The sequence below is a fragment of the Podarcis gaigeae genome (assembly GCF_964106915.1).
Source record: "Podarcis gaigeae genome assembly, chromosome: 12".
Lineage (NCBI taxonomy): Eukaryota > Metazoa > Chordata > Lepidosauria > Squamata > Lacertidae > Podarcis > Podarcis gaigeae.
Genome location: NC_139688.1, coordinates 15,411,094 through 15,435,586, shown reverse-complemented (window position 1 = coordinate 15,435,586; position 24,493 = coordinate 15,411,094). Strand labels below are relative to the sequence as shown.

Genomic DNA, 24,493 nt, shown 5'->3' with positions numbered 1-24,493 from the left:
AATGTTATAGATAAGGAGGAAAAGGACCCATAGGCTTGTTTCTTCAGCAGCAGCCCCTTGTGTATGAACATTTAGTTCCAATTCAAAGAGCAGAAGAAATTGGGGAGGGGGCAGGAATTCACCTGAAATACCGTATTTTTCGCCCTATAGGGCGCACCGGCCCATAGGACGCACCTCGTTTTTTGGGGGGGGGGGAATGAATAAAAAAAATTATTCCCCCCCCCCCCAGAACAGGCTGCTATTCGCAAGCCTTGCAAGCCCGGCGGCAAGCGCACCAATGCCTCTCGCTCTCCAGGCTTCAGCGAAAGCCTGCATTTGTCCCATAGGACGCACTCACATTTCCCCTTCATTTTTGGAGGGGGAAAAGTGCGTCCTATAGGGCGAAAAATACGGTATATTGGGGAAAATTCCACTTGGGTGCTTTCACTTAAGACATAGAGAGCAAGGTGAGACTTGCACAAATCAGGTCATTTAGAGCTTATTAAAAACACGCATTCGGAAACAATGCTGAATGATTTAATGGCATTTTCAAATTGCAACAAAGACACACATTGAACATCTAAAAAAACACAATCAAATCACCAGAATATCAGTAAACAAAAAAAACAAGTGGTTCTACACTGACATACGAGTACAGGATTTTCTTCCTCTGCGGAAGTTGGTTTTCAAAGACTTAGGCATCAAAATAAGATTCTTCTGATTTCTGAAATAGGTACAGATGTTTTCATTTTTTTTTAAATGATGTGCACTGTTTGAAGACCACATATACACAGAGAAAGACAGACAGACACAGGTCTTTGTGATTTGCCCAGTGATACAGCGATCTTATGCAAAACTAAGTTTCAATACTGAAAATATGTAACAGTCACTTTCCTTCTATGTGAAATGCAAGACATAATTAAATCAATACTCACAGCAGTTATTAGAACACCTGTTCATTATCATGTGAAGAGCAGAAAATGTGAAATGTATAATTGTTTTCACTGCTACCATTCATCTACTGTTGGGACAGGCACCTGTTGCCTCAACACAACACTTAACTAACTTGCTCCTTTCAATGAAGCCAAGACATGTGGCTGAGTGGGAACAAGCATGTACCTCTGCTACAGGAGGGTGGTCCTTTGGTGATATATAAAGCTCAGTGACAGCGGGCATCAATTTCACGCTCCACTGTTGGTATTTCATATGTATTTTAAAAACGTAAAGACTCCATTCATATGAACTGTCCATGCAACTGGCAGCCATCATCTCCCACTGAAGGTGGAGAGCTATGAGCCCAAGGCACCCAGTGGGTGGTTCCCAAGTCAATGAGACCACTGAGAACCCAAGCTCTACCCTAAGGCAGGTCTAGACATTCTAAAGGAGTTTGGTGCATTGCCTGCAGCACCCATTAGCTAGGGAGCATGTAGGCAAAACATTGTCTTTTAACAAAGATAAATAAAGGAGTGATGTGGCAAGATTGCTTCTCTCTACACTGCTTCCCCATCCAGTCACTCTGTGACAAGACCCAAATAGAAGCACATGCTGCAAAACGATATAATAAAACATGAAATAAAGCCATCCACAACTCATTTGAGTTTTGCCATCGAGTATGGGTAGAGGATGACCCAGATTAGGGAAGCAAAAAGCGGTATCTCTTATGGATTTTAAATCAAATTCCAAGTCATTATTTACTTATCATTATACATTTGATAATATAATCACAAGCCTCAGTCATTTACTCGTTCCAGGCTTTAGTGCTACATCACAGATTCTTTTGCCCCAAACCAGGGGTCTGCAACCTTTAAGACAAAAAGAGCCACTTGGACCCGTTTCCGAAGGAAAAAAAAGCTGGGAGCCGCAAAACCATTTAGACATTTAAAACAAATATATCTCCGGAGCCGCGATCTGACAGCGGGCGGGAAGGTGACGTCAGGACGGTGCATGACTAACGCACGCACCGCCCCCATGCAACGTCACAGCCAGTACAGCGCCCGCCACAGTGGGGAGTGTAGGGGTGCACAATGCGCCTCCTCCCCTCGCTAGTATCTGCCCCGGAGCCACGGCAAAGGTGTAAAAGAGCCACATGCGGCTCCGGAGCCGCGGGTTGCAGACCCCTGCCCCAAACAGATCAAGGTATTCACTTATTATATGTTTCTTGCATTAATTCTCTTCTCCATAAACTACTTTAACTCCTATATGACATGCTATAACGTTATGTCTAAACTTGCTATGATTTCAGTACTCTCATAAATGGTGCCTCCACTCTCTCCCCTAGAGTCAGCTTCTCAAGTTCCTATTGGACAGTGCTATGGAACACAATAACTGGAGGAGAAAGAGGAGAACTGATCAAGGAAGTGTAACTCAAAGTAATGTAGGGGAATTAATTTAAAACCTTTTATAAGCAACCTACATTACCACTTTGATTATTTTGGCTCCAACCCTGAGATGTGGACAGACAGTTTAGAGAAGCACTGCCTGCCCTCAGCTGCAAATACAACATCTATGAAGGAGTCCTAACGTACGGTCTCATTAACCTTCTTCAAGACAGTTGGCTATCAGAGGTGCTTGGGAATATTAATCGCACATATCAAGCTGACAACACAACTTAGGAAGAGCAAAACCCATCTAAGAACCGCCTGTCGAATGGTGTGAAACAACACAAGGACCTTCCTTCCAAGTTAACAAGTTACGTCTTGACAAAGTACAACCTTGAAATTTGGTATGATTGTCTTCTACTCTTTATGACAGCACATTGGAATGAGACCCAAAGTGTGTTATCAAGGTCAAACAGCAAGATTCATAGTAGGCCCACATTCATTTTTGAGGTAGCACACTTAGTTGCAATGGCCAGGATCCAAAGAACAATGTTAGCATGACCAAGGGTTGGGGCACGTCCAACGAGCTTCCTTACTTTTGTCCTTGAACAGCAGACCCACTCCCAAGCACCATGCCATATTACAATCTGCTTCTGACAGGCCACTTAATTTCAATAGTGGCTTGCCACATTTATTGGCATGTATAACTAGTCTGATCTTTTGGATCTCTGGCATAGTGTTGTTGGCCCAAAAACAGAACGCTGATGGGAGAGGTCCCATTTTGAAATATGTTAAACACAGGTGCATTCTTTTTTTAAAAAAACCAAAAAAACCCTCAAGATTTATTCTTTTTTTATAATAAAAAAACTTCACAAAATGTAGCAATGTAAATCCTTCTTAGATATAGGCCTCACATTCTCTAGGAAATTTCATCTGCCGCTTGTGGTTTATAACAGCTGCTATAAACTAAAGTGCTTAAAAACTTGCTCAGATTGCCGTGATTATAATATTTTGTAGTTTGCAGTTATGTAAAATACCAAAACACAGAATGGTGGCTCCAGCCAACAGGGTAAGGGTGAACCAGTTAGTTCTTGAAATGCATAGGAATATACTCAACATGGCAAACCAACATTCTATGCCCAATGCTTTAAAAAAACTGTATTTTTCCCTTAAATTGGGAATTGAAATAAATACTCCAATAAATAAATACATTGGAGTGCTCAAATCAGACTCAAATACTACACTGGAGTGCTCAAATCAGCAGGAGTGCTCAAATATAGATGGGAGGGGAAATCTCCACCATACTTCTGAAATTCACCCTTCATCTTAAGTTTAGCCCTATACTCTCCTTAATCACAAGGCAGATATGTAAAATGATGAGGGAAAGGCAGACTATATATTCTTCACAATAAGTACACAGAATTCACATTTAAGTCAAACATAATGCCCTACTGTTCATCTAGGCTGAATAACTTATGAACACTTATATGCTCCATAGGAAAGCCATATATCCTTCTACTCACCAGTGGATGCCAAGTTATAAAACTCCATATGCAAGAATCTAGCTTCTTTGAAAAGGTCACATATTTTTTCTGTACATTTCATGCAAACTGTGCACAATGTGGTAACAACATTTGCAACACACTCCCTTTCAAGGTGCACCTTTTATGTTAACAGCAGACCAGCTTACAGGAAAGTCTGCACAAAAAAAGTCTATGGCAACAAAACTGAGGGGTCTGGGAAAGAATTCTTTCAGCATCTCATTTTTCCTGAAGCAAGGCAGGAATATTGATGTTCCACCCAATAGCCTGCCGATCAAATCCACAAGTGAACAGATTGCAGATCGGGTGGTCTTCGCTCCATGCTGAACAGCAAACCATTCTTCTATGCCCCTGTGACAACAGAAATGCCTGCGTTAGAATATTGGCTCCCCTACCCATCCCTGCCTCAAATCAGCCACTTCCCCCTTCCACCTCCAACATTTCAGGATGAAAAGGAGAAATGCAGGGAGGTTCTGAAAGTTCCTCATGATCCTTTTTCACTCCTTGGCATCTCCAACTCTGGGGGTGCAAAAGAGGTGGGGGAGAAAAAGGTTTCCCTGCACTTCTCCTTTCCACCCTCAAGGTTGGGAGGTGGAAAGGGAAAGCAGGGACTTACGGTGAGTTACACCCCCTCCCTATGTAGACGCCCAGATTCCAGTTTATCTGAGGGAAGTACTGGAATGGAAAACACTCATTTGCTTCTGAAATAAGAACCTGAAGGCCATGGTTCATTTCTGCGGGCCAAGGGCCCCAATCGAAAAGAAGGTTCTTATTGGTACTGTGAATTCGCATTGTGAAATCTTACTGAGATGTTCCTAGGAAGCAGTTCATAATGAAATGAATAATAATCCTGCTTTAAAGGACAAGACTTTGAATTGGGCTCAGAAACAGGCTTAATCCAAGGCAGTTGTTTTACACTGACAAGCTGTGTTCAATATATGCAACTTGACAACTGTTAAAGACATTATCTTTGGATCAGGTATTCTGCTATCAATATTTCTAATTATGCATACACACAGAGAAAAGAGGTTGGGAGCAGGGATCTTTCTTACATATAGAACTCAAAATTCTGGTACCTGTCTGTTGCTGCGAGGGAGCCGTGCTAATCGCACTCCAGACATGTCAAATAATCTAACCTGCCGGTTGTCATGTGGAAGGGCAATGATTCTTTGGCCGACACAAACATTAATCCTGCACAGGAGAGATAAAAATAAGCTAGGGAGCTTGACAAATGAGAACCGACAGTTGTTCAAGTTCACTGAAAATGATTTAATTGGAGGTTTATCTTGTACACATTTCCCGCAAATACATATTACTTTATTTTTGCAACAAAATCAAGTACTGGAAAAACACTTGTTTCTAAAGATGATGATGATCAAAATTCACACTGCCGCTGCCACCACACACAGCAATGTAGCAAGAACGTCATTGCAAGGCTTTCCTCATGCACACATGAATTTACTTGGGTTCCCATCACCACCAAGAACTAAGGAACATTTCAGAAGGTCATACATCCAAATAAAATGCTTTAGCTGAATGAACGAGAATCTTTGGATCTAGGCCTTTGGACCTAGGCCTGTTACATAAATTCAGTTAATTGTTCATGAAAATTCAAATATTTTCAGTCGTGCAAAACAGGTTAAAAAAACAAAAAACAAAAATTCTAAGATGCACCAGATTAAGAGGCCTGAAATTGGTTTTGCTTTGATGTCCACAGAATGGTCCAACCCAATATGCAAGTGGGATCCCCACTAAGAATTTTTAACTGATTTGCATGCAATACTCCACCTCTCTACAATTCTCTCTCTTTGAAGAGCCCAAGTGTCATGGGCACCACCATTCTGAACATACTATAATAGTTTCTGCAGAAGCTAGGCCCCATGACTAAAACAGTACCACTGAGATGTCTAATCAGAGTTGTTACTCTGCTGTACATGTACATCATTAATCCCAAAGACATAGCACCCATTGTGCCTAGTCTAGCATTAGAAATAATAATAATAATTCATGAAAACCAAGCCAATACCTCCTATATTTAACCAATTGGACTGTTTGGGCTTACCTGTTTACTGCAGAATCTGTGCGAATAGTGGCAATAGGCGACCTCATATTTTTCAAGTCCCAGACTTTCACAGTACGGTCATCACTACCCGAAACAACATTGTCTCCCACAGTGAAGACAGCTGAAGTCACAGTGCTTAAAGGGAGGGGGGAACATTAGAGCCATATTAGCATTAGAGCAATTATTACCTAAAACAGACATGCCATTTTTCACTTTTACAATACAACATTATTCTGGAGGGGGGGCGTGGACAGAATCAAACTTTAAATCCAATGATTTTAAAACCCTAACAAGTGAATTACTACTGGAAGCACAAAGTTTGTTGCTAAAAACTGCAGGGCACCGAGATCAATCAACAGCATCCCTTATCAAACAAGAAGTTTAATATTTTTAACATACGAGTACATGTTAAAATAAGGCAACTGATCTCTTCCACAAGAGAGGAGACTTCATAAGATATATAAAAATCACCCTTCAGTCATGTTCCTGTGTTATGCCTACTCTAGATCAATATTTTTTTAAAAATAAAAAATGCCATGTTTGAATTACTATTAGCAAATCAAGGATCAGAGGATAAAAATATGTAACCCCAGAAACCAGGAGCATGTTATCTATTACATCTGAAAGGACAAAGACCGAGGTTTTAAGGTATTGCTTTAATTCTAGTCTACAAAGCCTTGAGCTTGTTTCCACCTACACAGCACGCTAACAAAGCCTTTCTTTCCCTCCCCTGGTTCATTACAGTGTGCTTCTTAGCTCAATTTCTATGGATCGCATTTAATGACCTATCCTGTATAGCTTGAGGGTCATGCACATCAATTGCTCAGATTTTAGTAATTTTAATTTAAGGTGTCAAGTTGCTCCTGTCACTTCTATTGTACTGTGAGAATTTGATTTCATGTCCTATTCAGCCTACTGATTGAGATTAGTATTACCCAAGTCACAATGGACTAGTATGTGCAGGCCCTCTTAATTTAAATTGACATCAAATTAAAGTCTAATTAGATCCAAACACCATTATGTCAGTGGTACAAAGTTTTTTAATGCTGTATCAGAGTGCCACAGGGTAATTATGTGGCAAGAACTAAAGGTCTTCACTTGAGCTTTCCGAGCCCAATACCCAATTACAGATGCCTATGCACCTGACCTACTGTGGAGGCACAAGCAATTAAGAACAGCCACAGAATCTATGGAAGATCTCCACTTACCATACACATTCACAGCCAGGAGAACGTCTTCGTCTCCCAAACTATATGCATTGCATACGGAAATAAGTCGCGCAAGCGGAGCATTTCACTGTTCCACAACGTATGACAATAGATTTGATTCTTTCATCATGCATTAAAATTATTCATCTAGTTAAGATTTAAAAGCTTGTATTTTCGAGAAACCATTCAAAGCTCTCTGCTTTTCAACTTCTTCTGCTCAAGGACCTGAACATTCCCCCCACCCCCACTTGTTTAAATTTGCATCTAAAACTGCATCCCAAAAGGTTACAGTATAGGTTGCATGTGTGGTTGTTGTTGTTGTTGTGTTTGAAAAAGACAGAAAAGACCAGAGATTAACTCTTTACTAGCAGTACCCTTATCTTATGAGTGCTAGATAAACGAGAAGATCAAACACAGCTAGTATAAAGATTTTGTGCAGAAGAAGTAGATTTTTAAAACGTGTAAGATTGCGTTATATCACAAGTCCATTTAATCCAGCACTGCATGCTCCATCTGTTAGGCGGTCTCTCCAAGGTCTCCGAAAGAAGCTTTCCCCATTTTTGCTCTCTGAGGCCCTGTTTATCCAGAGATGCCAAGGACTGAACCTTGTGCATGCTAGAATGGATGACTGCCATAATTCAGTGATTTTCTCAAATGTCTTGTATGTATATATGTATGTTTATTCAATAAGATTTCTTACCCACCCTTCACCCTAAGGACCTTGAGTGGGTTACAACAATAGAATATGCAATTATAAAAATAACTAAAACCATTACAACTATAATGCACATCAAACCCCTTCCAAACGGAATGGAACGGAACAGCTGAATTGGATCTAATCAGATTTCTGTTCTGTTTAAATCCCCTCCATTTCCAATTTGTGCTTGCCACTCTCCACCCGCTATTTTCCTGAAATTCTCCATTGGGCAAATGTACAACAATCATTTGAACCTCTCAGCAGCTTTGGATATACCCTTTGGTCATATCACCGAGTGAAGTGCTGAAGTTTCATTCAAATGCAAATTACACTCTGCTCTACCACTTATTCTCAACATCTGATCCCAGGGAGGCAGTAGAGATGACAACCCAATGTCTGGCATTAGTTCAAAGTGGATTGGTGTGAACAAGAGGAAGATGCTGCTATTCAAGATGCTTAAAATCTGTAAGGATTATGTGGCCTATTCTAGGTAAGGTTGCATTCGCCTTAAAGGTCTGGGTGGTTGGTTTGGGTGCTCCCTGGTGCAATAATTTCCTCACATATTCAGGTAAAGAAGATTGCCTTTTGCCAACTGGTTTACAAGCTGTAACCATTTCTAGAGGAGACAGGCCTGGCCTCAGTTATCCATGCCTCAGTTATCGAAGCTAGATTACTGCAATACTAGCGATGCGCAACTGCCTTTAAAAGATAGTCTGGAAACTTCATGTGATGCAAACCTCTTTACAGTAACATACTAAAACCTATTAGCAAATAGGAGGGCACATGGCTGGCTTTCATTTCAAAGTTGAGAGAATACAGTTATAGTGATTTCAAATACCAGAGTAAAGTCTCAAGAATATTTATTCACCATAAATACCATGTCTTAAACTAGGTGTGATATGTGTATGTTGATTCGGCTGTAAATATGTGCGTCATTAAAGGGTCTCATTTTGAAAAGGGGGCTCTCAATAAGTATAATGGTCTGTTAATAATTATTACTAAAAGCTGAATAACCCTGACGGATGTACACTTTGTATTTCTATGTAAAAGAAATACTTCCCAAAGCACTCCCAAATCTTCATGTATGAGCCTTCCTTTATCCAAAGACTGAACACCAAGAAAATCTGTTTTCCTTGCAAGCACTTTGGAGTAAATATAGTCTTTAAGAATAATAAGAGTAATAAGCTGTAACAGGAAAATCAAAGTTTCTTATGGATCTTAAAGACTAACTCAATGCACTAATGCAATTTCTTTTAACTAGAGAGCTGAATTAGTTAAGTCATTAGAAAGATAATAACGCCACATGTGGTATCATGGAAGCTGATCTGTAACCAGCAAGAGTTGGCTGTTTTTAGTCCCAGCTTACAGTTCTGGACATGCTGATTCCTAGTGACTTAACTCCTAGGTGTCATGGGCTTTGAAGACACTCGAACTCAGGATGCAAGGGAGAAACGTGCTAAGAGGAAGGCAAATCCACACTGTGATCAACTCCCACCGGGAAACCAATATCCCTACTATGTAAGGATGTGTGGATCCGGAATTGGCCTCCACAGTCACTTACGGAATCAATGTTAAAACCGTGTTTATTGAAGACAATCTTACTCAGCTACAAGTGATCGCTGAAGAAGAAGAAGATACTTAACCATAATGGTTAGGCTCTAATGCTTCTGAATACCAGTTGATAGAAACCAAATGGGGGAAAGTGTTCTTGTGCTTGGGTCCTGCTTGAGAGGCTATAAGAACAGGATAGTGGACTAGTTGGCCATTGGCTTGATCCAGCAAGCTCTTCTTATGTTTATTTCAATTGATTGGATGGCTGCATGGGTAGCATAAGAATATGTTCATTTTTAACCTCACTCACCTAATAAGAGTCGCCACTACCACTTCCCTGTTCACTTCACGCATCTAATGAAGTGGGCTCCTGCCTACAAAAGCTTATGAACCAATAGATTTGTTAGCCGTTAAGGTTCCAGCGGACACTTGGCTTTAAAAAATTTAAAATTGTATATACTCATGCACACAAACACTTGCCATGAATTATTTCAATGAGCAGGAAACATCCTCACAGATTGTTCACTAACTGCATAAAGACATTGAAGCAACCCTTTAATTACCATGCTCCTTTATAAGCAGTCTGTCAATTTAGGTCCTCCACAAATGGCACCTCATGGCACAACAACACACTAGGAACCATTATTTCTTGTCCCAAACCTATTACACCTTTCAGCTAGTTTAACAGGTAGCTTTCTTTGACATTGGACTACAAGATCGCCATTCCTGCAACAAACAATACAGGAGCAAGGCCAACTTTTATACATATGGACCAAATTGGAGGCTTGAACTATAAAGTCAATGGAAAGCAGGGGGTTAAGTAAAGCACTTGATTTAATGTGTGGAGGCTTATTAACAAAACACATACTGCCCCAAGCTCAATCTTTGCCAAATCTGGAACATTTAAATACAGAACTGGGGGAACAGAGGGTAAATTAAGATTTCCCCCACTTTCTTCTCACTCAATGCTGGGTTCTCTAGCAACCGTGGCAACTTAAAACAGTGGTTAACATCCCCTCGGCTAAATTAATGAAAAATGTCAACAAAAGATCATTAAGACTCTGTGTTAATGGAACGCTAAAAGGCATTAGGCTTTTCATAACTCACGAGTGGGTGACAGGTATCTTTGGGCATAAAAAAAAAAGTTGGCAAAGAGACAGTAATCTTACGACACCCTTAAACTGTGGGTCCCCCACAGGGAACTTGGTGTGCTACTACCATTCTCTGGAAAAACTTCAGACTCTGCCAAGCCCCGGCAAAACTCATTTATCTTGTCGTAGAGAGCAGCCGAGCATACACTTCCAGCTGACAGAGTGGCACTTTTTCACCACACACCACTGCCTGATCTGGAACATTCTGCTCCCTCCGTGGGTCTCAATCAACGGAAATACTGTAATGCTAGCACTCCTCATTAGGACTAACAGCTGTCTCCCCAGTCACACAGAGACACAAAACTGTTTTGCATAACAATCTGCTGAAATTTCACACTCATGGGGGAAAAAAATATGATGCAGAAAATGCTGGACCATGAAATGCTGATGCGGTGTGCTGTTTGGAACCGCTTCAAAAAAATTAACACTGCAGTGCCCATTTCACTCACACAGCATGATATTTTAGACAGGGTTGCCGGTGCATTGTGGGGGGGTGGGGGGTGGAGAGAGAACCAGATAAATCCATTACATTCTGGGAAGAGGTATGCCTGCTGCAAAATGCTAACGTGTCGAGGCAGAGATTGCAACTGGTTTAAATGGTAGTTCGTGAATAATTACCATTTCCCTAGCATGAAGTAATCCTTATTGATCAAATGGCAAACGTTAGCAAAGTTAGCCATTCAGAAACATAATGCTAATGGTGAAGAATATGTGCAGAAACATTTGGCTGGCTGGCGGGCGGGAGAAACATGAGGACGAACTCTGAATGGGGGGAAGTCAGCCTGACCAAGTTGCCAACCATCAGAATATATACCCCCACCCCACCCCAAATCATCGTTAAAATGAATGGGGGCTTTTGAAAACAAGAAGCTCCTATGTAAGTTGGCTATATTCTGTTATCAAAGGATGCAGTAATGGTGAGGAGTGCACAGGGCTATGCCATCGCTGATGAAGCATTCTAGGCAGATTGGTAGATGTGGACACATATGTCCTATATCTGACACAGCATATGTAGAGAACCAGTAACACGAGGCCTACTGTCACCTATTCCATGGAAGTGAAATCAGACTGGGTGGGAAGAGATGTGGACCACTGCCCTGGCCTCCCACTGCTCCAGATCCTTCTGTGGCCAGTTAGGTCAATACATGTGTACATGTGTCAAAGCACATCCAAAGCCTTGCTGTTGTTATGTGCATGGATACAGAGGGAAAAATGGGATTTAAATGTTTAATATCTACCTCCGCATAAATTTAAGCTAAAGGGTTTTCTTTCCAAGAATCTAAGAAATGCCAAGGTTCCCAAAGTCTCATTAGGATTTTACTTACAAGCTACTATACCATACAGACCAGGCAACTGTTCAAGATAAACTGAAACATGTATGTGTCATTAAGGAAAAACACCATTCTTCCCTAACTACTCCTATCACAGAAAAGTCTTAAATATAGATTTTTCACCCCACAGATAAAGATAAGTAACTCACATTTTGTGGGGAGGTCACTGCTTTCAAACAATAATTCAGTCTTGAGTACACATGCACTTATGTATTAGAGTATTCAGTGAGACCAAGTGATTATACCCAAGATCAAGGCATCAATCTTGCATTTCTCTACAGTGTACAAGCTTCCTGGCCTACAAACGAATGTTAAAATGTTTGCAGAAGCTTATGTATGAATTTCCCTTTTCAAAGCAACTAAGCCTGCAATCATAACAACACTTAACTGGAAATAAGCCCCACTGAATTCAATAGGACTTACTTCTGATTAGAAATGTTTAGGATTGCAATGCAAGTTCTGATTCCAGTTTTGGTTCTTTCTTAGTAAACATGCATTAGTAAGATATATTTTTAAAAAAACAAAATCTCATCCTGGTATCCTTATTTTCTAGCAACAATAAACACAGCTGAATTTTCTTAGCCTTAGTCACACTCTCCCTTGCAAACACCCTCTTATTATCCGATGTTGAAAAACTTTCCATGTCAAGCCTTGTTTTATATTTTAATCCTGAAGTACTACATACACCAGTATCATGTGGAAGTTTCCAACCATCACTTTCTTACATCAAGTGTCACCAAGCCACAGAAGCAAACATTTTCTACCTGCACTTAATCCTTCATGCTGATCTTTCTTATCTAGAGAAAAAAAATATGTGTTTCTAAAACACACAAATTTAACCTAAGGCACCTGAAAAATCCTACTGAAAAAAACCATGTAACTTAAATTTTAAAAAACTAAACCGCAAACTGCTTTGTTTTATAGTCTACATAGCTAAGCTTTCCATTCTTTATAGAAACTGCGTATGCCTGAAATGTTAAAGATAGTGTTTTTCAGGTTTAAAAACAGAATTAAGGCGCCATCTGCTGGAACACATCCAGATTATTCAACCCAGATTGGTTAACTTATTTTAAACCACAGCTGTAGAAGAATAGCTTGCATCTGTAAATCTGTAAATCAAAAGCTTAAAATTTTGCAGTTTCCCACTTGTCTGGGGCAGCAAACATGCCAGCCCTATCTTTCACAACAAAGAAAACTGCACAATTTCACAGAAGAAACTGGATGAAAGCACCTAAGGGTCCCATAGATCACTTAGGTGTTTTTTTTAATGTACCAAACATATTTTGTGTTATCTGCTTTTTTTACAACAGGAAATATATATGCACACACATTAAAATGGAGTAAATAGGCACAGAATAAGAAGACTGGATCCAAAGAACTGTGAGGAAGCAAAAGCTCCTCTGCAAATACTCAACACGAGGCTTCACAGTGCAACATTGACACGGGCAAGTTCAGCTTCCACTTGTGCTAGATTCTTTGTCTTTAGTTTTACTTTTCTACATGAGGTGTGAAACAGCGCTTCTGTCACTGGGGAGTGCCACCCGTTTGCAGGAAGGGATCTAATCAATTAGAGATATAGATATATCCAATATATGTAAAAACCGATAGATCTTTACTATCTAACGGAACTATCCCTTTAGAATCAAGAGATGCATCTTTAATTAAAAGGATGTTCCTTCGTTATAAAAACTTTTAAAAGAGTTACAACTAATTTCATAAATTTAGTTTGAAAATAGAGACCTATTGAATGTGCTGTATTATTGCACCCTGGAGAGGCTCAAAGAAAACTTATGAACCTGTCTTCTATATAGCATCTTTGGGTGTGAATCAACTACCATGTAGCACGTAAACATAAGCCAGCTCAGTTGTTACTTGACCCCGGATTCTGCCTGGGATGAGAGCAAGCCTCAAGTGTACATGTTCCAGCCTTCATGGGAGGAAATAACTCAACTAGGCAATCTAGTGTTTATTTCCACCAAAGGTCTTCCTGACCCCAAGAGCTAAATCTTGTTACAAAAGTTTTCAGAGTGCCTACGTACACACTGATCTGTACACCATCCTAATTCATTGATATAGTGGGCTACAGATAAAGAAGCAGACAGCCACGAACAAAATGAAAGAATGTTGTCTGGAGATAAACAATCACTAAAGTTACTGTCAAACTATTCCTTCAGGTGATACCAAATATCGCTAGGCTGCCAATCCATAAAAAGTGTTTGTCTTGTATACATCTAGTATCTTGATCATGCATACAATACAAATTGTTTCCTCGGTAGCTTCCACTTTACTGGAATCACTGGAGGGAATTTTGATGTTACTAGCTCAAAAAATGCAACAAGCTGTGCTTTTCAAGTAGGAATTTCATCTGATCGGGGCGGGGGGAGAGAACACTTTTGGAGCACCGACACAATCACTTGCTTATAATCACTTGTAGCTTCTAAGGAAACCAGCTTTTGAGTCTTTGCTACAAATGTTATTTTCCACCTTCACATGCTAAATCTCATTTTTAGCCTGCCATTTCTAGAGAACCTTAAAGAGTTACCGTAGTTTTCGCTCCATAACACACATTTTTTTTTCTCCTAGAAAGTAAGGGGAAATGTCTGTGCGTGTTACGGAGCGAATGCTTCCCTCCTCCGTGGCTCGCTTTGAGATAGCAAAGCGGGAGAAGAGCCGCTGAGTGGGGAGGAGAGAGAAACTGCTTCTTTAAAGCAGAAAAGCAGGAGAGGAGCCGCTTACACGAGTGTAAGTGGCTCCTGTCCGGTTGGCTCCTTTAAAGCAAGAGGCTCTCTGTCCCTCTCTCCTCCCCACTCAGCTCGCTAAATATCACTAGCGGGGGGGGGGGGGAGAGAAGCAGAGCCTGCTTGCTTTAAAGGAGCAAAGCGGGAGAGGAGAGGAGCCTTCTCCCCTTAAACCCCTCTTCTGCATTCCTCAGGATTTTTGCACTGGGTCACCCCAAATTCACCATCAGATCACATAGCATGTCGATGGCTACAGTTTGCACCAAAAATATCATGCACCCACTGTTGCCTGTGGCCGCAGTGGTGCAAAAATGTGGTTACAAACATGGATCCACATGGATCCTCAGGATTTTTGCATTGGGCTACCCCAAACTCACCGTCACATCACATGTCTGTGGCCACAGCATGAACCACAAAAATCATACATCCACTGTTTCGTTTAGAATTTTTTTTTCTTGTTTTCCTCCTCTAAAAACTACGTGCGTGTTATGGTCAGGTGCGTGTTATAGAGTGAAAAATATGGTAACCTGGGTGGTTTCTGAAGACAGTACACACAGCACACAATCCATTACTCTCACAGTCCCTCTCCTAAGCCATGTAGAATATCCTAGGCAGAAAGTTTAAAGCACTGACATTAATAGTGTTCACAGCACACAAAGCTAAAGTAGGCAACACAAGTAGGCAGTTGTAAGAGAGGTAGAGAGCTTTGATAAATTTGAAAGTTAGGCACAAAGATACTTGTTAGCATAAAACTTCATTTCTACTAATGGAGGTATTCACAAAATTATAGAATTGTGGAGTTGGAAGGGGCGCTGAGGGTCATCAAGTCCAACCTCCTGCAATGCAGGAATCCTATCAACCTCTTAACATACTAACACCTTTTTTATTGAGTATTCTCAATTATGTTTTACACAGAAATTCCCCTTAGAAGCCACAAAAACTGGAAAACTATGTTTACAATGAAACGGAGCTTTAGAATCCTTGTCACAAGTTCAGGAAAATGCCCTAACCACTGTTGGTTCTTTCAGGTGAAGAGGCTAGGTCTTCAATGGTCTTCTGATTAAAGTCCATGCTCCCCAAAGGTAGACTGGGTCTGAAGAATCAAGGCAAAGAGGACAACTCTCTGTAGGTTCTTAAGGTTCTGTTAAGGAGTCTTCCGGGACCATATGCTGGTCTCAATCAACAACATTGTCTGTAGTGTACTAAATAATGGTTTGATGCCCATGGTTCCCAGCTATGTGACAGCACAAGGGACATTTAATTGACACCAAGGATATGATCCTCCTTCCCAATACTCATGGTGACCCTTGCCAAAGTGTCAAACAGTAAACTGACTCCAGAGGGACCTTCCAAATAAGGGCCAATGCTATGTTTTGACTATCCCAAACTCCACTTTACAGATAACCACTGTACAACTAACTTGTGGGTTGCATGTTCAGCACTGATCAGTGGGTGCCTCCCTCACTACAAGCAAAAATCCACATTGGCTAGATGATGTGGCTAACTAAAAAGAAAAAGAAATTATGTATATGGAGATCTGCAGTACTCCTTACTTATGGCTAGACCTGCTAGGAAACTCTAGCACATTTGTGGGATGCTAATAGACTAGTAATAGACAGAAAATTATGAGAGAAAGGGGTTGTTTTTAATGCATTCACCTCTATTTCTTGGTGTCAAAAGTTGCCATTATGGAATTCAATTTGTCCGAAAGGTAATTACACAGCTAATTACAGTGCTAACAAAGCAGCTTTTTAATTTAAGCAGCACTAAAAACTACAGGTGGGGGGGAAAGCCTAGCTTTTTCATCTAAAGCAGATGCCTAGAAATGTTGACACCTCTCATTCCTTAAACTATTTATTACTATTCAGTAAGCTTAAATGCCATTCTACAGCAAGGCTGACAGTTTACAGGAACATGCAATTATATATTACATACAAAATAAAAACAATTAACAGGGATATAGGACTCTAGCGCATAACCCAGTTCAGCTAAAAGCTTGTTGAAACAAGGTGTCCACCTGTCACTTGAAGGTCATTAAGACAGGGGAGTTGGTGAAATCCTGGGAAGGTATGTTGGGCACCACCACCAAGAAGGCTCCTGCATGGCCAGGCACCACAGTTCAGACTGCAGAGAGAATTTATCTGGACAATCTTAAGATGTGGGGGGGGGGGGTTATACAGGAGGAAGCTTCCTTCCGATAGGCATGACCTGTGGGATGTTAGCATCCAAAATGCACATGTAATGGGTTAATTGCAAGAGCTGTCATACACTCTGTGGCAGTTATAGCAGTTGGTACAGTTATGGCAGTTAGGAGAACAGTCTTAACAGTCAGAGCAACTTAAGAAACATCCACCTGCACTGTATATTTAATCTGCAATTGCAAGCACACTTTAAAAGAGAGTGTGGTTTTTATGGGAGAGAAAAAGAGAACTAGTTAAAGGGTCAAACAGCCCAGGGCTGTCTTCCGCATATTCTCCAAATGGAAACTAAGCTGTGTAGGGTCAAAAACAGCCCTTTGAATTGAGCCTAAAATCAAAAATGTAATTACTGTAGATCTTTCAGCACCAGTTCTGTAAGGCAGCCTGCACAAAGTAATATTCTTGCTACAACTTGTACAGTGCCTGTATAGAAGACCAGTGGGAGACCCAGGCAAGCTCATCTGAACTCTCTAAAGGAAAAGCAGGACATAAGATTAGTCAATTACTTGTGCTGACCTGTGGCATGCTGAGAGTCAGTGCGTGGATCCCACACTTCTAAGGTTTTTGCTTCTGAATGTTACCTCCTTCGTGGACTTTGAAGAACACTGCAGGGCATGTGATTCTACTGCCTTTACTTCTAGTCTTCCTGCCAACCGCCCCATTGTAAGTGAGCCCTGGCAACTCACTTGACATTTAACCTCAATCCTTTGTTGCTACTACTGTGAATAATTATTGCAAGGCTTTTGCATACCATGTGCTCCTTGTTTTGATAGTATCTTCCAGCTGAAATTTGAGCAGTTCCAACACTTTCCTCTTTTTTTATCTGAGGAGGATCATTACAATCTTCAAAAAGAATTTTTAAATATGCTTATGACTGCTTGCTACATGGTAACCTGGACCTAAATCACAACACACACTGCAACATTAAGATTGCCACACTATCCCTCGGAAATTGAGTAGACTCATGTAGATCTGCCCCTGTTGCCTCTATCTGAGGGACTGCCAAAATCCTGGATAAGCACTCATCAGCAGATTATGGCAGCTGACCTAGGAAAACACCATTTGACCTTTAAAGGAGTCCAGAAATCCCTACTACCGCACAAGACTGGGATTGAGTGGGGGGGGTATATTGAGCAGAATCCTATTTTGTTGATTTTGATGTTTTATACAGTGGTACCTCGGGTTAAGTACTTAATTTGTTCCAGAGGTCCGTTCTTAACCTGAAACTGTTCTTAACCTGAAGCACCACTTTAGCTAATGGGGCATTGCGCCGCTGCCGCATGATTTCGGTTCTCATCCTGAAGCAAAGTTCTTAACTCGAGGTACTATTTCTGGGTTAGTGGAGTCTGTAACCTGAAGCGTATGTAACCTGAAGCGTATGTAACCCGAGGTACCACTGTATACTGTATTTTGTTTTGTAAACTGCTGTCCAAACTTTTTAAATGAAAAGCATAATATAAATACTTGAAACAAGATCATATGAGCATCCCGAGTCTCTACTAAACCTTCTGCTAAGTCCTCCTGCTATAACACTGGACAGGCCCTAGGACAGGAAATGAAAACCTATAGACTTCCAGATGTTCATATGCAACTGCCATCGTCCATGACCACAGGCCATGCTGGCTGAAACTATTAAGAGTCACAGTCCAACAACATCTGAAGAGCCACAGGTTCCCAAGTTCTGCACTAGAAGAACAGGGCTGCTCCAACATCCCCCAAAGGGGATGGCCGCAGGTTCCTCACACCTGTCCTGGGGTGGCAGGTCTTTTCCAGGAGCCTTCAAGGTGCAATGGGGGCTGCTGTTGGAAAACCAGCCCACTGTCTAATGGTGCTAACCTTTTCCATAATGCAGCATAGCTACAGTCTTTTAATGCAGTCTCTTGAAGTCTCATTCTCTGCAATAAGAAGATGGGTATCTTATCTTAATTCTCCTTGGCACTAACAAAGTTTTAATTGGGGTGGGAGAAAAGAGTTTTGATAAGAGAACATCTCAAAAGGATTACTGTTAAAACCTGAAGAGGTCTGAAAGAATTTGGTACAAGTTCCTCCAGATAAACACTGCAAATAACTGAACAATGGAAGACAGTAACTCTCTCAGCACACCAGGTCTGGAACAAATATATATATGGAGGACTACAAACATGAACTGGATTTTATATTTATAAGATGTAACACAGGTGCTGTTTGTAAGGAGGAAAAAGCTGGAAGAATGGCTTAATGGCAAGTGAAGGATGACAACTGGATACTGAATAAGAAATGATACAGCTACGGGAAGAAATGATGGACATATGTTTGCAACAGGAGAGGGAAACCTGATTTTAAGAAACTGCATTAAAGTAATTCGGTTCGATTTGAAATAATTTGGAAAAATAATAAAAATAATTATAAAAAAGAAAGTAAGCATCTTATACAAGTAGCCCAACGCAACCAGCCTCCCGCTTAAAAACTTTAAGAAACTGCTGTCACTTACTCTGTATGGCCCTGAAAGACATTCACAGAATGGATAGAAGGGTCTCTGAAATCCCACAGGCGGAAAGTCGTGTCTCGTGATGAGGTCACCACAAGACGTTGGGTGGGATGCGTGCAACAATGTGTAAGTTCTTGGTCGTGTCCTACAACCACAGATAAAAATATTAAGGCATTGAGAATGCATGACCTTTCAATTCCACAAGTACTAGGGAGGAAAAACATCAGACACACAATTCTTCTGCTTTGGTGGCAAACAGGTGGCTTAGAATTTTACTACCTACCCCAGATTCCTGGGCCATCATCGCTAACATAGATTAGACTCCTCATTTCATCTAAAGGAATGCATTTAAGAGCATATAGATCCAACATTTTACCATTCCTCGGCAATACTGAATACAGTTTACTCTACAAAGATCTGCTATGCACTAAAACAAAAATAGTCAGCCTGACTCCTGATTAACCATACAGAGATAAGAAGGGCAAGGAAGGTACTCTGAATGGGGAAATATCACCTGGCCAACAACCTGCTAAACTATCTTGGTGTGCCTTCTTCAAAAGTGCAGGGTTCATGTTTGAGGCAGATGGACTAGAAAATTCTGCATCTAAAGTAGTGCCTGACTTGCCCACGTTGTTGAAAAGCTGTGACCAGAAATGTCAGAGAAGTTAGTCTGCTCTTTGCATGTTGAGTTCTTTGTGGCTTAGACAAATTGTCGTCAAAGCTGACTTGCAGCAGCAGTTTACATTGACTGAATATAAAATTTAAGGCCTATGCTTAGAGCTGCAAAATCACAGGGCTGCAAGGGGCCACAAATCATCTAGTTCATCCCTCTACTTTAGGTACACACTGCAGTTTAATCTCCTACTAATTAACACACAACTGCCACATTACAGCTTGCCACTGGCGACAGAGCAGCTGCACACAAGTTATACCACGCCCAGTGGTATACCAAATTCCACAAAACTCTTCATTGGGCAGAAACTAGTCCAATAATCATAACCACATTACACGTTTCATTTCTTATGTCTAGTTAATTGAAGGCTTTGGTTGCACATCTGATGACAATCCATGATATATTAAGCTTCTGTGGATAGTATAGCAGGTGGAAAATAACTATAGGAGAAAGCTACATAAGCAGAATGCCATCTTGGCCCATGTTTTGTGAAAAGATCTCATTTAAAATTTTTAACTGATATACATTTTGTATGAATAAAGCAACAATCTGGCCATTTCTGCTTCACAAATCTGTTATTAAAGGCAACTGAACTGCCTGATCACAACAGAAAAGCAATCGCTTTGTAAACAGTTCAAGTGCTAGAAATATATTCTACACCCCTCCCCCTTGGGAGTCTGTTTGCAGACTGCACACTGACCCTTTGGGAGAAGAGAAACATGGAAGTTCAAAGAAGAAACGGGGCGACACAGAGTACAGAGGAATCTCACATTCGTAATAAACAATGGGGGTTACTCTTCCTTGCCAGGAAGTTTGAATTTCTAAGCACCACGTTAAGCACCACAAATGGACAAAAATGAAACTTCCACACAAAGAGGTACCTGTCAGAGAGTGCACCAGTTCAGATGTCTCCACATCATACAGGTTTGCTGTTCTATCCCATGAAGCTGTCACAGCTTGCTTCCCTCCAACTAGCCAATCAGCTGCTATGACTACACCTTGGTGGCTTTTTAGGAAAGTTAAAGGAGCCCGGATGGTGGGACAATCACTAGAACCATCTCCATCTCCTTCAGGTTCATCTTTATCAGAGAACTCAACTTCATCTTCTCCAGACATTTGCTGTTAATTTTGAAAATATTTAACATGTATTAAAACTGCCCAAGTTGAATGTGGCTTCCATGATCCTTAATGCGGGATTAATCTATCACAAACACAAGGGTTTCTGCTATTGGGATTCCCACTGTGCAATATAATGCCCAAAGCAGGTAATCTGGGAGACAGCTAGTGAGTCAGATTCCATGAGGCAAAGGATAGCTGAGCTGTTGAGTGTGTCCCTATTAGCATAGTCTCAACAACAAAAAAGGAGGAGATACTTGAAGAAGACATGGGATATAGGAAGTAAGTTCAATATTGAGGGATATTTACTCCCACATAAACAAATGAAAATATTCTCTCTTTTCAGATTGTAAATTTGTTTGGGGCCTTTTGAGATAAATTGCACATCAGCAGTAGGGTTTTTAAAAATGTCTTCTGAAGTAGGTATGAGGAAGCTGTGGCCCTCTTGGTGTTGTCAATATATTTTCCTTGAAGATCTTATGCAAATCTTGATTCAACAGTCATGCCCTGCAGTAGTATAGTGATGGGCATGTCCCCCTCTGTTGCATGAGGAACTGACTGCAAGCAACATAGATGGTGGATTAACTACAGAGTGGCTGTGAATGCTAAGGGAGCATTATCAGCAGTGCCTGTTAGTAGTGTTAATACTGAGTTTCTAAGGGCAGAGGTAACATACCAACTAGCTTCCACTGAAACTATCAATTAACAGCCACCTGAGCAGAGCTGCAGGGTGAGGCTGAAGGAATTTATGACACAGTCCACCTAGACGATGGTGCGCCAAAAAACATGTAGCAGCAATGAAAAATGTAATCAGCAAAATGCTAAGTAGGGAAATAATAATCACAAATTGTTTTAAAGGATGCATATTCTCAAATAGGTTAATATACTATTGCAAAGTTTTAAAATGCAGCATAAAACTTTTTTTCAATGTCCAGCATCAAACTGGAGTTAAATCACTTACATTACAGTCTGCGGTAGGCTGAGGTGTGGGCAACTGCACCATGTACCTCCAGATATGAGCTGTCTGATCTCCTGAAGCTGCAGAGAAAGTTGAAAGAATATGGAAATATAGTAGATAATTCAGATGTCACACTCCAGATCCTCTAATTATGGTACAGAGGATTTGGAACAAGTTGTGAGTTAGAGTGCTTTCTGTCCCACCAGTCCCCTTTCCTTTTCTCCCATCCTTGATGCAAAACCTCTGGGTTTCCTCAAATCACGGTTTACCATAATGTATGAACAGGCAAATAGTTTTAACTGAAGTTTCAAACGATGGTTTGATCCTAGTTTACAAAACTGGCTTGCTCAAACTGTAACTTGCTGGTTTGCACATCAAGGTCAAATGGTGTTTGAGGAACCCAGGTAAGAGGTGGGAGAAGGCAAGCTTGAACTTGTTCTCACTGCTTCAAACCAAAGAGGATCAGTGTTAAGGTCATTGCATTTTTACCATTTTAACTCAAATGCCTAAGTTACTTATGAATAAATAATACTTACTTTTGAACAAATACTGCTGCTGACCACTTAGTTAACATACAGCCTAAATTAAATGTTCCATTGTTTGGGGACTACACAATGTTCAATTAAGCAAAGAGAATGAAGCCAGCATGTTCAATTTACACATACACATACACACTCTCTCACACTCACACACATTTTAACACCTAGTCATACATATAAATAATTTGCACGTATTGAGAGGATTTTTTGGTAAACCACTTGGAGGTTTTATTTACAGTTAAGAGGCCATACAAGTTTTATATAAACAAACAAACATTCACCCCTTCCTCAGTATCAGTCTTCCTTTCTGCTGCATTCCAATGCAAGTTTCAATGTGTGTGCAAGTTTAGGAAAGCTTCCAACATCCCTTCCCTCCCTCCTTAATGGCATTGTAAACAATTTTATGTCGTCTATGCAGCCAAAAAATAATTGCATCACTCCTTAGGAGGTAGGGTACGGGATGACCTGTAAATGCCTATAATACACACAGATTACAGAATTTAAAAAATTCTGCAGCTTCTTCCTTTTTGACCCTAAAGTTAATTACCTTTAAGTCAACAGATAAAAGTGCAAGCACCCCATCTCTCATACACAGGCATATTTAAATAGAGCATGGCCAAAGAAAAAAGAAATAAAACCTTGTTAAGGTAAGTGAGTCAGGAGAACAGAATGCTCTGGAGAAGATGCTCAGAGCTAGAGCACACATTTTTATTCCCAGGTACAATCTCAGGCATCTCCAAGCAGGATGGGGAAAGATTTCTGTTTGTAACCCAGGGAGCCAACGATATTCCATGCAGAGTAGACAACAATGAGTTAGGTGAACTGATGAAGGCAGCCCTGTTTAGGGAAGCTTTTAATGCTTAATAGGTTATTGTATTTTAGTGTTCTGTTGGAAGCCGCCCAGAGTGGCTGGGGAAACCCAGCCAGATGGGTGGGGTATAAATAATACATTGATGATGATGAAGTGGAATGGAGGGGGGATTCGAGAAAGGCAATACATCTTCACATGGCACAAAGCTACACTGTGGGATTTGCTGCAATGAGACATGGTGACAGCCACCAAGTTAGATGGCTTTAAAGGGAATTAGACAAATTCATGGAGGACCAGGCCATCAATGGCTAATAGTCATGATAGCCATATGCTACCTACAAAATCACAAGCACTGGAAAGGGCTATTGTCCTCATGGCCTGCTTGTGGGCTTCTCAGCACTCTGGGAACAAGCTGCAGGGTTAAATAGGCCTTTAGTGTTATCCAGCAAAGCTGCTCTTAGGATGTGAATAGTCCGACTTGGCATAAGGCAGCTTCCTATACAGTACTAACCTGACAGAGGTAATCAGCAAACACACACATGAAGCAAGTGGTAAATCGACCATTCATTCCTAAGGGTATTGTGAATATTATTCTGTGAGCCCAAGATAATTACATACCTGTAAGAGCCACTTGTTCCGTCGGATGAAACTTTATGGAATTTACTGTTTTGAAGAAAAACAACACCACAATTATTATGACCAACCAATCCACAGGAAGTCCACACTGTATATGTAGCTAAACTTCGGGGCAGGGGGCACGGACCTCCACTGTGATTTAAGATCTGTTCAGTGGTTCAGAAGGGCTGGGATGTACTTTAGTCATTTCAGAACCTAGGAGTTAAAATATATGCTTGCAGTTTGATCAGTGTCTAGTGTCATTGTGGGGTGAGGAATAACTTAAAGATAAAACTCTGGTGATTCTAGTGATATCCCAGAAGCAAGAGAACTAATGGTGGGGAATGTTCTTGTAGAAAATCCCAGAGCAAAGATTTCCAGCAAGAAGAATGGTGCTTGTCGGATCCAGTAAGAGGTATTCTACAAACTATGCAAACTGAGTTAGCACAATTCCAGATTTTTCTGCTTTACACTGCAAGGGAAGGAGAGGGGAAATGATCCCCCATGTAAAAAAAAAAGAAAGAAAGAAAAAAGAACTCC

General features: G+C 40.8%; 1 protein-coding gene and 1 long non-coding RNA gene across 7 annotated transcripts in view; one reads left to right on the top strand and one right to left on the bottom strand.

Moving 5' to 3' along the window:
- Positions 1-500: 500 nt before the first annotated feature.
- WDR37 (WD repeat domain 37) overlaps positions 501-24,493 on the bottom strand; it is a 50,811-nt gene continuing 26,818 nt past the window's right edge. For 4 of the 6 annotated variants that reach the window (XR_014556588.1, XR_014556589.1, XR_014556590.1 and 1 more), the window contains 8 exons: positions 23,957-24,001; positions 21,992-22,068; positions 20,796-21,033; positions 19,245-19,386; positions 5,901-6,035; positions 4,915-5,029; positions 2,108-4,189; positions 501-1,774 (listed from right to left, as the gene is read on the bottom strand). Coding sequence is in view for 2 of the 6 variants with exons in the window: in XM_083704956.1 (XP_083561082.1) it covers positions 4,058-4,189; positions 4,915-5,029; positions 5,901-6,035; positions 19,245-19,386; positions 20,796-21,033; positions 21,992-22,068; positions 23,957-24,001 (884 nt within the window). In the remaining 4 variants the exon portion in view is untranslated. Of the gene's footprint in view, positions 1,775-2,097; positions 4,190-4,914; positions 5,030-5,900; positions 6,036-19,244; positions 19,387-20,795; positions 21,034-21,991; positions 22,069-23,956; positions 24,002-24,493 lie in introns of those variants that run through there. The other 2 variants (XM_083704956.1, XM_083704955.1) reach the window with 1 other exon arrangement.
- LOC310828114 lies at positions 17,291-18,623 on the top strand. Its single transcript, XR_014556685.1, has 2 exons — positions 17,291-17,922; positions 18,165-18,623. It is a non-coding gene; the product is annotated as an uncharacterized lncRNA (long non-coding RNA).